Source organism: Mchenga conophoros, linkage group LG4 (assembly GCF_057382185.1).
Source record: "Mchenga conophoros isolate Kocher_MC1m ecotype Shallow Benthic linkage group LG4, M_conophoros_male_GT1.1, whole genome shotgun sequence".
Lineage (NCBI taxonomy): Eukaryota > Metazoa > Chordata > Actinopteri > Cichliformes > Cichlidae > Mchenga > Mchenga conophoros.
Genome location: NC_140529.1, coordinates 23,675,423 through 23,689,018, shown reverse-complemented (window position 1 = coordinate 23,689,018; position 13,596 = coordinate 23,675,423). Strand labels below are relative to the sequence as shown.

The following is a 13,596-nucleotide window of genomic DNA, read 5'->3' as shown; positions in this document are numbered from 1 at the left end:
ACTTTGAAAACCTTTTTAAAAATTTGTTTGCACCAAGGAATTCATGTGTATATAAGTTTTGTTTGTTGTGCTGTGCACTACGCTGACTGTGCAGACTTTTATGTGGCCGTGCGCGCATCTGCTTTCACACAACTTTCCATGTGTGGACGCATGCACCCCTGACCGAATGTGGTTTGACTGTTTGGATCCTGATGTGCCTTCACTGTGTTGCATTCCCATCCATATTTAGAGCCGTGCACTTGTGATCAGACCACCCAAGATGCTTTTAGTACAAAACAAGCACACGGCTGATTTTCCTAATTTTCAGAGAATTTACAACTCCAATCGGCAGACTTTTTTTTTGGCTTTCTTTATTTAAAATGTTTGTGTAAATCTTTACGTGCCCGTTTTCTGCGTGCCTGTAGGAAATTAGCAGCTTACTGCATAAAACGTGAGAAAAGAAATCTGCTCAAACAGAATAGCAGTTGAGGTAAAAGATTTATAATTTTTGCAAGCGTGAAGCATATCTTAACGTGACAGTGAGCCACAGAAATATTCCACCGGTGGTGTTTTAGAGGACTGCATTTGTTATCATCATTATTATGAGTGTTTATCAGCCATAAACTGGTCCATAAATGTCTCATTTCTTTGGAGAACACAGTCTTTTGGTGCTAAAACTATAGACAAGTCTCAGCTTCCACGTCGCGACTCAGAAAGATGTGATAGCTGTTTAATTTTTTGTTTGTTTGGTTGGTTTTTAATACATTCGTTCATATTTTATCCACGTGAAGCCATTCATTCTTTCTAGCTCTGATCCTGACCTCCAGAGAGCTTACTGTTCTCTCTCTCAGCCGGAAGATGGTGGTACAAGGTTGTTGTCATTGTATTTGTCATAGCTACGTCTCGTTCTTCTCTCTTGCCTCCTGTCGTTGCTGACTTATTAGGTTGGTCCTCTGCCATTTGGAGATATACCAAATCATATTATTCAGTCGGTCATGGATTAGGCGAGGAGGAGAAAAACAGTGGCTGGGGGATGATCAAACAGGGCCCACATTCACCTCACACTGACAGACTAACCGGGAGACAAAGAGATTGGAGGGGCAAGGCAAGGGGTCTGATTTTATGGGGAGGGGTGGAGGGTAAAGTTTAAGATGTTTTGTGCAGATTATTGGCTAAATTTGGATTTGCCTTTCATTGGTATATGTTGGCATCACAGCTCCGTGCGCGCATGCCCGGATCTCTGCAAGCTCCTCGTTTCCTCAGTGCACCATTGGGCCCGGCGGCGGAGAGGGAGGGAGAGAGCGAGCGAGTGAGTCACCCAGCAGATGAAAGAGTCAAAGTAAAAGCTCTGCCATCCCAAAAAAAAAACATCACACAGCTCCCTCGCTCACTTTTTGAAGTCATCCAAGAGGAGGGAGGGAAGCGACACACTTTTTTCCAATCGCATTAAAACATGGCGTCAGGCAGCTCCCATCGTGTTGCACGCTACAGATTACACTTTGGTTTGAAGTGGAGTTTTAAGTGGGACACCACTATGTTGTTGTTTTTTAGTTGTGTGTGTGTGTAGCGAAGGGGAAAATCTCTCAGTTCAACTGAAAATCATGCTGCACCTTAACATCAGTAACATCAATCCAAAATACACTGAAGACATAAATAGAGATGTACCTACACAGAGAAGTCTAAACCGAATTTCATTGCGACTCTGCGAGATTTCAGTGAATAACTGAGACGATTCTGCGTGTTCTTGTGTTAAGTCACAGCTTGACTGTCAACTCAAGTTAAGACCAATGCCTGTGAACAGTTAACGCACAAATCTGGGCACAGAAAGCATGACTGAGACACTTTCAGCATCTGATTCAGCATTCGAAGCGTTTAAATCCTCAAACTTCTTTTTTTTAATCCCAGCCTTAAGATGTAGGTTAGATTTTAATCCCTTTCACACTGATGGCAAAAGGATATAATTGGTTTTCTGTTATAAAGATCCAGCTGGTGGAGTGTGTAATCACTGAACATTTGGGATGTTGCGTGTGTCTGCGTATTTGATGTATGTTTATCTGCCTGTGCGTGCCCGTGATGCATTATTTCTGTGCTGTGTATGAAGCGGCACTGACAGTTAGCAGCAGGGATGAAGAGAATCACTACTGACAGGCAGTGATGGCAAACTGTGAAATGGAAATAAAGCCTCTTGTCATTACAGCAGCAACTCTCTCTCGCACACGCAGATACACAGGCGAGCGCAGCAAGACAGCAATGATTACAGACAAACGAGCAAATAACATCTCCCAGCTCTCCCTCACTAGCAGATTGAACTCAAATTGTTATGAGAGTCATGCGCGGTGAACAGAGAATCGTTTTGAATGCTTACAAATACCGCTGCCACTAAAACTGAAGGCTTTGTGGAGCAATGGAGAAAAGCTTCTCTTTGAAATCGCTTTCTTTCCTTCAACAAACGAACCCCCACAAATCTGCTCCCCAGCGTGTCATACACAACTTGTTGTATGCAGGGTTAAACCACCAACAGCCATTAAGAGAACATGTTGTAACTCACTGTAACGTCCCGGCTTTTTACCTAACCACTTTTCGGATTGGAGTCCGCACTGTGTCCTTTCGATGTGTCTTGTGATATCATCCTTGCGTAAGCAAGTATTGACTTTAGTTTTGTGCCTTTTGTCAGAGTTCAGCTTTAGGACGATGCTGAAAACCATAATTGCTCTTTAGCAATGTGAGATGATTGGAAACACATCGCAGAAAAATGCCATATGGAAGCAATATCCTGTCCAAGATGGAAGAGATTTTGGAAATAAAACCTTGTTTTCGGAGAAGTTGGGATTGCTGTTTTAAATGTAAATAAAAACAAATGCAATGATTTGCAAGATATTTAAACCCCATTTTTAATTAAGTGGTGAAACTAAGGAATGTTCTAGTTCTTTGAAATATATGCTCAGTTAGAACTTGTTGACAGCAATTCTTTGCAAAAACAAAGTTGGAAAAGTCACATCGTGCTTAAAAACAAAGTGGGAAATGTCTCGCAGTGGATCAAGTTAGTCAGTAACATGACTGAGTGCTAAAAGAACATCCCAGAGTGGCTGAGTCTTTTAGAAGTAAAGATAGGGAGTGGTTTACCCCTCTCTGTGAAAGACTGTTTGGGCAACATATTGCAAAGAATTTGGGAATTTCATCATCTATGGTGCATTGTGTAATTAAAAGATTGAGGGAATCTGGAGAAATCTCTGTACACAAGGGACAAGGCTGAAAACCAATATTGGCTGTCTGTGACCATCTGGTCCTCAGGCGGTACTGCAAAACAAAAAAGAAATAAATCATTGCATGGACTCAGGAACTCATATAAAAATAACTGAACATAGTTTGTCTTTGCTGCCATAAGTACAATGTGGCACGAATGCAAAAGAAAACAAACATGCATAGTAGCAAAGCAGAAAACTTTCCTGAGGTCTGAAGAATCAAAAATTGGAAAACTTTCTTTCTAGTGAGATGGAGCTCCTTGCTTGTTGTCAGTGCTAAGAGTTTAGACGTTGGCAATGCATAATGATTAGCATTAGATGGATATTTGGGAAAGGCATCAGGGTTATAATATGTAGTGTGCACAGAGGTGCAGTGGTTAGGGCTGTTGCCTCACAGCAAGAAGGTCGCAGAGAGCGAGATTGCTTGTCTTCCTTGTACCTGTTTAGAGTCTCTCCAGGTACCCCAGTTTCCTCCCACAGTCCAATTACACGCAGGTTAGGTTGATTCTAAATTACTTGACTGTGAATGAGCATGATTGTCTGGCTGTGTTGGCCCCACGATAGACTGTGACCTATCCAATTTGTACCCCGCCTCTTACCCCTGACAACTAGGATAGGCTCCAGTTCATGGAATATATTCCAACAATATGCTTTTTCCTTTTTTGGGGGGAGAAGCTACGCAGTCATCCACAGTAGCTTTTTTTCAGTGTGGACATTGTTTATTTCAGTAAAACAATACCAAACTGCATTCTGCACAAAAACAAAGCTTCAAAGAAAAAAAAGGAAAGTACAGGTGTTAAATTGGCTTCGGTACAGTCTAGGTAAAAGGTACTTGTGGGAATGGGATACCATTTTGCTTTTGATTTCCTTAGTTCAAGCACTTTGAGATTTTTGTTATAAGGAGAGGTGATGAAACACATCCCAACTTCTTTTTGAAATGCTTTGCATGTATGAAATTCGTTATTCGTTAATTTAGTAAAGTTTGAACATTTGATGTGTTTTCTACTGCTGAAAACTGTGACACAAACATTACCATGCAGTGACTACATTGATTACACTAAGAAATGTTTACCTTAGCTGCTTCCTCCTTTAGCAAGAATACAGCCGTCTGTTGTGAACAAAGGGATTGCACACCTTGAGCAAATCTCATTTCCAGCAACAGATCAAACTCTGGATGTGTGTTTGGCCTTCATGCATCCTGTTTGTCTGCTGTGTCTGTTTGAATAAGTGTGACTTGTGTGCGTATCGTTAAGTGTGTGAGAGAAAGTCCCCCCCCCCCCTCGCTTTCTTTGTGCCACTCATGTCCCCATCCTTTTTAAGTGTGCCCATGTATCCATGTGTGCCCGTGTCTATGTGTGTGTTTGGCCTGCTTCCCATTGCAGATTATTAATTAAGTCCTGGTAAGCGGTGCATGCCTTACCTTCAGATCTACTTCCACTTTCTTTAGCACACACTGGTATCTGCGCACGCACACACACACACAAAGACGAACACACTTCAAAGCAGCTGCACTCCACACCGCTAGGATTAAGAGGCGATTGAAGAGCCTGATACAGCCTCAAAGTGCCTTCAGCGCAAAAATGCCTTTGGCAGGGCGCAGGTACTCTCTTTGAAAGTTCTTACACACTCACACAGACACACACATATGGATGGGCTTTTAATTTAGCACTGTTTTCCCTTTGTATTTGTCACAGTCCAAATGGGGTATTTTTCACTGCGTGTACAATCCATATTTTCTTCTACTTCTGTCCATTTTTATGTGTGTTTAGATGGTAGAGGTTTATAATGTTTGAAGTTTTTTTTAAATACTTTTTTATAATACTTCCTGCTGAAATCCCCCGAGTGACTTCAGGTAAAAGGAATAAGTTAGTAGCAAGCTCTTTGTGATTTTATAAAAAATCTGAGCCTGTTTGTGTGTCAGTATGACCACATGCTAAAGGTACAGTCAGTAATTTGAGGTCATTTAATGGAAAATAAGGATATATAGTGTGTAATTAGATCTTCCAACAAATTGATTCATTCTCAAACTTATAATTAATGTATTAAAAATAAATGGGAGTTGGTTGGCATTGGTTTGTGAAGGCTGCCATGTTCCCTTACTATATTTGAATACAGTGACCAGGTAGGACAGCTCCCTTCCAACTGATCGCATTTTATGTAGAGACACCTGCATTTTCAGGCTGAAGTTATAAAGGATCATATCTATGTTTTATCATCGGGGGAGGGGTCATCTTCACCAAAACCACGAAGGAAAGAGACAGCACCACTGGCATCTGTGTAAAATGTCATACTCTTCCTTTACATCTCAAGCCTTATCTCATAATATAAAGTCAGGGCAAAAATGTCCATAAACATGCTTATTTATTCCCAGTGTTGTCACAACTCCTTGTTGTCAGCAGATTAGACATGTGACACTCCGTCTCCGCTTGACAAGAAATAGCTAAACCACAACAGCTGGTTACAAGCTAACATCATACCAGCTAATGTTAGACTTGAGTGTCCTAAAAATCTCACTTGTCTTTCTTATCCATCTATTTATTCTTTTCCACTTGTCCTTATCAGGGTCGCCGGGGGGCTGGAGCCTATCCTAGTTGTCATAGGGTGAAAGGTGGGATATATCCTGGACAGGTAGCCAGTCTGTCACAGGTCTAACAATGACAGACAGACAACCATTCACACTCACATTCACACCTATTGACAATTTAAAATCACCTGTTACCTTCACCCCACTCTCCCATATCTTTAACCTGTTGGATGAAACCCAAGTACCTGGAGAGAACCTACACAAACAGGGAAAACCTGCTGAGGACCTTCTTGCTGAGGCAATAGTGCTAACCAGTTTCAGTTTTTTCCTTCTGATAAACAGTTTAATTAGATTCATATGAGAGTTTATTCGCCAAGTGTCTGAGTCCACTTCAAAGAAAGTTTCACTAAAGGCAGTTAGCAGCAGCTAACAGAGGCTAATAGCAGCGCTTACCAGTAGTTCAGGATATCTTCAACAACTCACCTCAGTGTGACTGTCGTGGGTCAGAAGTGAGTTTCACGGACTCATCAAATTATATTACAGTCCTTTGACAAAGATTCCCGGCTTCCTCCTGAGTAAATAAAGGTGGACACTACTCATCCAGCATTGACAGCTGAGGTAAACAGTGGACTGAATCTGGATCGCCTCCAAGCAGTAATAGAAACATTCCAGCCAGCTGGGGCCATTATGGGGTGCAGTTTAAATTTAATGTTTTTGATCTCTTGGCTGTTGAAAACATGTTCGAGGGGCAAGAAAACACAACTCAGTTTACTGCACTTTGCAGTCTACTGACGTCAACTTGAATCTTGGTCTAGCTGTGAAAATTTTACACACTGTAAATTTAAACCCATGTACATGTGAACCTACAGTCTCACATTGTGCAGTATAAACATCACCTAAATTAACTGTAGAGACGATTATGTGTAAATGGAGAAATAGATACATTTAAGACTCTTCTTTCATCTTTTTTTTAAATTTTTCTAAATATAGAACACGAACAATACACAAATATTCGTTATTATAACAGAGTCACTCACAATATGGAGCAGAGCTGAGACAGAAAATGTAAAAAAAGAACTCCATTTGTTTCCCTTTCGCACAGACAGTTCATTCTCTCGTCTTTCCTACGCCCTCCTTTGTCCTCCGCGCTCTCATCAGCTGCTTTAGGGCCCCTGGGGACAAGCGGGCCGCCACTCAAAGAGTCCTGGCGCAGGAAGACAGGGCTTGTATCCTTGGTGATGGCTCTGTGTTTCCGTGGTGACAGGTGTGTCCGTTCAGAGCGGACGGCCGTGTTTGTCAGGAAGTGTTTGGAAGGGGTGCGGAGTCCAAACGCAGCTCAGGTGTTGATGGCTGTGAGTGGGAGTGTTCAGCGGAGCAGTGTTTGTTCATGAGTTGTCTGTCTGTCAGTGGCTGTCAGGAGAGTCAAGTAAGTGTTTGTGTGCGCAAAAGAGAGAGAATCATGTTTACTACAGTTTAGAATAACTTTCTGAATACATCTCTGCATGGCTGATGGTTTACAGTTGTGTGTTTTTCAGGAATTTAGAAGAAGAAATATATTAAACTGTGGCCCCTTTTTTAGTGGCATAGCAACTGAAGCGTCTAAATAATATATAGCATATAAATGCTGATTTCTGTAGTTTTACAGCAGAATGTGAGACTTAAGTTTAATCCTCGTCCACTGAAAAGCTTTGCCTGGCCTTCACATAATGACCTCTGTCCCCCATTAATTCAACCCTTAGTGTTTCCTTAGTACTTGTATGGACCACATCCACGTCCATACAGGCCGCTACTGATGTCCCTGTAGAATTCCAGCACTTCACACCTAATTATCTCACTCCACAGTTCAGCCTCTTATTCAAACTCTGGCAGCACAACACAGCTAGCTGAAAGGAGAAAGATCTCGCATTAGAAACACACAGCCTTTGCTTCCAGCTGGCTAGCTTCCCATAGAGAAACAACGAAAAACAAAAGAGACGAGCAACGCTCACTAAACTTCCAGCAACAATCGCCATTCACTTCTATTCTGTCTCCGCCCTGTTTAGTTTCCCAGCTTCTCTCAAATGTCTCCCTCGCTTTTTTTTTTCTTACCCTATAGCTAATTGGCAGCAACATTTTAATTCCCCCACCCCTCACCGTAGCCCCTCGTCTTGTTAAGTGATGAATTGTTGGCAGGGGATCAAAGGGGAGTGGTGCCCACTGTGCACTGTGCCCATCGCTACCTGCTGGCACACATGAGCGCTGGGAGTGGCGCGGAGCCAAGGGGCTGCAGGCGTGCTCAACAGGGACACACTGCCAAGAGGCAGAGGTCAGCACAAAAGTGTGTGTGTGTGTGTGAGAGGATGGTTAGGTTGGGAGGGTAATGTGTCTCTGTGCACTTCCTAACGGAAGATTGAATTTCACTACCCTGTCTCTCTTTGTGTCCCTCAACCTGCCCGTCTGCATATCTCTTTCTCACACTCTCCTCTCCCTTCTTCTCCTTGCAGACCAACAGCAGGCTGAAGCAGATTGAGAGGGAGTACAGTCAGAAGCTTGCCAAATCTGCCCAGGTAATCAGTTTTCACTTCTGCCCTTTCATTTCATATTCTTGTTTTTCTACTCGACTATGTGATGGAACAGACAAAATGTACTGATGGGGGAAAGGTGGTGACACACACACACACACACACACTGCAAGCTGCCATGGCCTTTTCTCTTAAGCACATGTGCACAGGCGCAAATGTACGAGAGAGTGCACGCAGAACATTCGTGTCAGTGCCAGAGCACGAAAGTTCATATTAGAGTGAAATTTGTAAAGCTTTGCTATCTGACTTTTATCAGCCCCTCTTTCATCCCTGTGTCCAAAGTCAGAGCATTTTTATCAGGCTTCAAATTTACACACAATTCTTCTCCTTATCTTTGCTAGCCTTAGATTAGAATTAATATTTGCTCTCTGAAAGCTGCACCAATCAAACACCGACACATGAGTTGAAAGGGCTGGAATGAGTGCAACCACTACACTTACATTCATGTGGTGATCAGACACGAATCCAGGAAGCTTTTGCCAAACATTAATATATCAATTGTGTCTTTTAAGTTTGTTCAGCTGCCCCCCAGTGGCCACAATTCCCCGGGTATAAAATATCTTGGCACTCTCTTAAGAGATTTTTCCTCCCACAGGACAATCACCAGGATTTAGAAAAGGGGGAGAAAAAAGAAAAAGAGTTGCAAAAACACAAGCAGTCCAGCTCTTTGTGTGATGCCGCGGCCCCCAAGTGTACTACGGCTCTCTCATGGGAGCTACACAGCCCGAGCAAACTGTTAAGCCGGCGAAACATCTTGAAAACATATCGGTGAAAGTCCTTTTCATATACCATACCTGTCTGTCCATCACCTGGCTACACTTCAAATCCAGGAAATGTGTTTAACATTACTTCTTGTGTCCTTAGGCCACATGAAATCGAGTTAATTCTTCTGTCCAAACAGATATAACTTCCTCGGACACACGTTGCCATTCAGCACGACGTCTCAGAAAGTTCTGGCAGCTTTCACCTCACCAGTTCAAAGATCCAAAAACACCCTAAGTAGTGTTTACATTACAAAAAGAAAAGTGGTTTCTTCTTGATTATGTAGCAGGCTAAAATATTACAATCATTTGGCCGTAATTGCACCTCGTTACCCAAAGAGGAGATTCAAAAAGGCTGGGGGGGAGGGTGACGAGGGGGAGGAGAAGGTTGTTGTTTTTCTTTCTTTCTTTCTTCTCCTCTTTAAATCTCCCCCATTTCGGGTTGGTTGGCAGAGGCTCCGAGTTGAAAGCGGGGTTGACAAGCAGATGTTGTGAGGAAAAACGGTAGCTTATTAGGTTACACAATGCTCAACTTCAAAAGGAGTTGGGTGCTGTGCGAAAGTTTAGCCTCTGCCCGCTTTGGAGGGTGCAGGGCCGCCGCAGACGAGCAACAAGTGATTAATCCTCTGGTTTGGGGACACAGAGCTGGCATAAGTTTAACAAACAACACTCGCTGACATTAGAAGATGGTCCCAGAGCGCAGAACTCAACACCGCTGTTGATGCGAGCGGTTACATAAAGGTTATGCTAAAGGAGTGGGTTCTGTGCAAACATGTTAATATGCGTGAGTATTTCTGAGCATTTGTTGTGGGCTTGGGCGACTTTGTTTTAAAAGGTAAAGGTGGAACCAAGGCGGCTTTTTTTTCCCCTCCCCCCCCCCCCCCCCACCCCTTGGAGCAACTCAGTCAAATGTAAACAAGAGGTCTTTGAACCTCAAAGGCTAACCCCAGTTGTTAACCCCTCAGTGTCTGACAGGGAGCATCGCTCTAGAGCTCAGCTGCATAGCTAATAGCCCAATTAAAAACATACCATGCCATGCATTATCCTAGGGGGCCTGATATGTATGTTTCTTTGCATTCACACACACAAACATACGCACAGAAGTGCAGATCCTATTCTTCTGTATATTATCTCCCTGCTTTTGTCTCTGTGCTCTGGTTCTTTCAATCAGGCACGCACACACACACATACATACACAGCTCTCCTAATTAGTGTCTCCTACCCAGTCCCTGTGTGTTAAGCGCCTAGCTGCGAGTGGTCCTCCTGGGTGACCTGTGAACTAAACAGGGCCCACTTAATGGTCAGGTTACAGTGGGTGGTAGTCTTGGTGCTGATAGATCATTACTTTATCCCTGACCGCAAGTAGGTGGGAGGTGGAGGGAATGTTCTCTGGGCGGCACGGTTCAGGACAGGTTGAAATTAATATGTAAAATTATTTCATTTATTTAAACACAATGTTGGGGGTTTGTTTGTTTCTTTCTTTCTTTCTTTCTTTCTTTCTTTCTTTCTTTCTTTCTTTTACTGTGCTTTTCTGTGACCTTTTAGGAATTTACTGACCAGCTGCAGGGTTTATTCCTTTGGAGACATTTTCACATCAAAACAAAATCGAAATGTGTCAGCACTGTTTAAACTTTGGGTTCTTTTCTGTATTGATTGTTAGTAGAGCTTTTGCTCTCTTTCACAACTCTCAGCATATTCATTTCCAGTAATGCAGGAGACAACTGGTTTCTAGGAAAAAGAAAAAAAGCTCTGAAGTTTCTTTGTGAACTTGCTGGCCAATTAATATCTAGCTGGCAAATACGGTCATGCGAAAAGAAAAGCTTTTCACACAACTCTCTGCAGCCCCTTTTTCATTCCAGTTTGAAAAGTCAGAACATTTTATCAGGCTTCAAATTTGCACACAATTATTCTCCTTATCTTTTCTAGCCTTGGATAATAATTAATATTTGCTCTCGAAGCTGCACCAGTCAAATGTCAGCCGGTAAGTTGAAAGACTTACATTCATCAGGTTTGTTCAGCTGCCTCACCACCTTTACCAGCAATAACTTTAACAGCACGGCTTTTTCGGCCTCTCACATCTTTGTGGAAGAATTTTTACCCACTCCTCTTGACCGTGTTGCTTCATTTCATTGAGGTTTGTAGGCATTCATTTATGCACAGCTCTCTTAAGGTCCCGTCACATTTCAAGTATATGAATCAGGTAGAAGTTCGGACTCTCACATTTGACTCAAGTGTATTCAAGGTGCCCAGGTCCTGTGACTGCCAAACAAGCCCAAATCATCACCCCTTCACATGTGTTTGACAGTTAGTATGAGGTGTTTATGCTGATATGTCTTTTGGCCAAAAGTAGCACTATACATTATCTCCACTTTGGTGGACATTTTTACATAAGTTTAGTTGTTTGTTCATCTTTTCAAGCCTAAGCTGGAGGGTTGGGAGGTTGCGCAGACTGAAGACACAAATTCATGCAAATATTATGTGCATTGAAAATATTTTTTGCACTCACCTATTCTTAATGCAGCTGTTCACACACACAGATCTCGTGATTTCACTTGATTAAATTGCAGAATTTATTTCGTTGGACCAAGCTTGATTTTTCTGAATAAACAGTTCTGACCAATCAGACCAATGCGTTTGGCAACAAGTGCACTCGTAGCTCAAAACACAGTACTGAATATACAAATAGAAAAATAATAGTATTTAACCTCAGACAGACAGCTAGACACTGCTCCGGCCCAGAATCTCTGTGTCTTCCTTTTCTTGTTTAGAAACATCCGGACCAGCTCATCATCTTTTCATGCTGACTTTATTTTTTCACACTGCGTTCCCCCCCCCCCTAAAAAAATGCTTTTGGTTTGTTTATACATTGGAAAAATTCTAAATTTCGTGATTTTTTCTTTTCTTTTCCAAAAACATACTTGGTGCCTAAAAGCTGTAACTTAACAACAAGTATGTCATATTTGGTATAGTTTTTTGGGAGGTTCTGAGACTTTTACATCATCAGTGTGATGAATAAATAACACCATGCATTTTTAAGCAACTTTTTAAGAAAATGTCGCAAAATTAAAAGTCAGATATGAAATTTAAGAATTTTGTGGCAATTGTTTCATATTTCAGGCTTTATGGGGCTAACACAGCTACACTTTGTTGGAGAACGCCTGCAGTTATGGCAGAAATGTTACCAAACAAAGAGGCAATAAGTGAAATGTTCTATCGTTTACACTGTTTTTTTGCTGGCGGGGTCAAATCACTGGAATCATTATCAAAGGAAACGGGCAACTCAAATTAAGCATCAGCCACCAAGTTTTCGCACTTACAAGTGTTTGTGTTCTTTTCATCATTACAGAGCAGCCTTTCTCCTCTGGTAGCCTGTTTACCCACCTGTTTGTAAACAGGTGGGTAAACAGACTCGTTTCTGTCCTCCTTTCTTTTTTTCCATACTTCAGGTTCATGGGGAGGCAAGCCTTCCTTTAGCCCTAAACAGAGATGCTAGCAGGCTGGGAAAATAGGCAAGTCTCACCAGACCAATTATAGACTTTAAAAGGCCCAGCTGCCTATCAGAGAGTGAAAAAGGTGCTATGGTGTGTGCGTGTGTGTGTGCGTGTGCGTGCGTGCGTGTGTGTGTGTGTGTGTGTATATATAAATATATATATACAGGAGTAACAAGACAGACAGCTGAGTTTACTAGTTTGGAGTGCCGCCACTGCCCCGGGGCTGAAGACCAGCAAATGCAGGGAATCCATATTGCAAAATAATTATTATGACCAGAAATGATGTTCACATAATGATGTGTCATTATGTCATCATGATGTGTCCCACTGACTAAATAAGCCTAATCTCCCTAGCACCCCTCCACCCCCCTTCGCCCTTGCCGTCTCTTTCTGTCTGTGGTCGACCCGCGCCGCTTTAGCTCCCATACTCCCACACAATGTGCAGATTCCAGCGGGGCTAGTCCTCCAGGGTTTGAACATGGTAAACAATTATCTGTCTAGCCCAAAGCAGCAGCAATACCCTCCTTCCTCCTCCTCACCTCTTTCTCTTTCTCCCTTCCCTCTCTCTTTCTCTCTCTTTTTTTCTTACTCTCTCATCTTTCCTCTGCCTTTCTCTGACAGTGGCTTAAATAGAATGTTAATTTTGACTGGAGGTTTTCAAAGCCAAGACACTTCCTTTTCATCTTGGTGTGCACCGCAAGTTCACCAACACAAAGTCACTCCGCTCTTCAAAAAGGAAGTTGTTTTTTCCTTCCTGTCTATTTCTTTTTAACTCCCTCTTCTTTCTCACTCTTGCGCTTTCTCTCTCTCTTCTTTGTGTCTTCTGTCTCGTCTCAAAAAACAAAAAAGAAGACACGAGACTCTGGGAAAAGCGGTCTTTCAAGGTGATTGTTACTGCCTTCCCAAGCCATGGCAAATGCAAAATGCATTTTCCATCTGATACTAGTCTTTTTTTGCAAGCCCAGTGAAATGAAATGAATCAGAACAGCATTTTGTTAAGCGAACGTATTTTGCATTTTGCTTCTGGCAACAGGCTTT

General features: G+C 42.4%; 1 protein-coding gene and 1 long non-coding RNA gene across 7 annotated transcripts in view; one reads left to right on the top strand and one right to left on the bottom strand.

Annotated features, from left to right (window-relative positions):
* The window catches only part of cep112 (centrosomal protein 112), a 128,861-nt gene that overhangs the window by 84,557 nt on the left and 30,708 nt on the right, over positions 1-13,596 (top strand). For all 6 annotated transcript variants that reach the window (XM_085271130.1, XM_085271134.1, XM_085271132.1 and 3 more), the window contains one exon: positions 8,229-8,291. In XM_085271130.1, the coding sequence (XP_085127256.1) occupies positions 8,229-8,291 (63 nt within the window). The remainder of the gene's footprint in view (positions 1-8,228; positions 8,292-13,596) is intronic.
* Positions 2,884-7,093, bottom strand: LOC146576099 (uncharacterized). The gene is made up of 3 exons (XR_014892216.1): positions 6,783-7,093; positions 6,229-6,316; positions 2,884-3,276 (listed from the first exon to the last, which is right to left on the bottom strand). It is a non-coding gene; the product is annotated as an uncharacterized LOC146576099 (long non-coding RNA).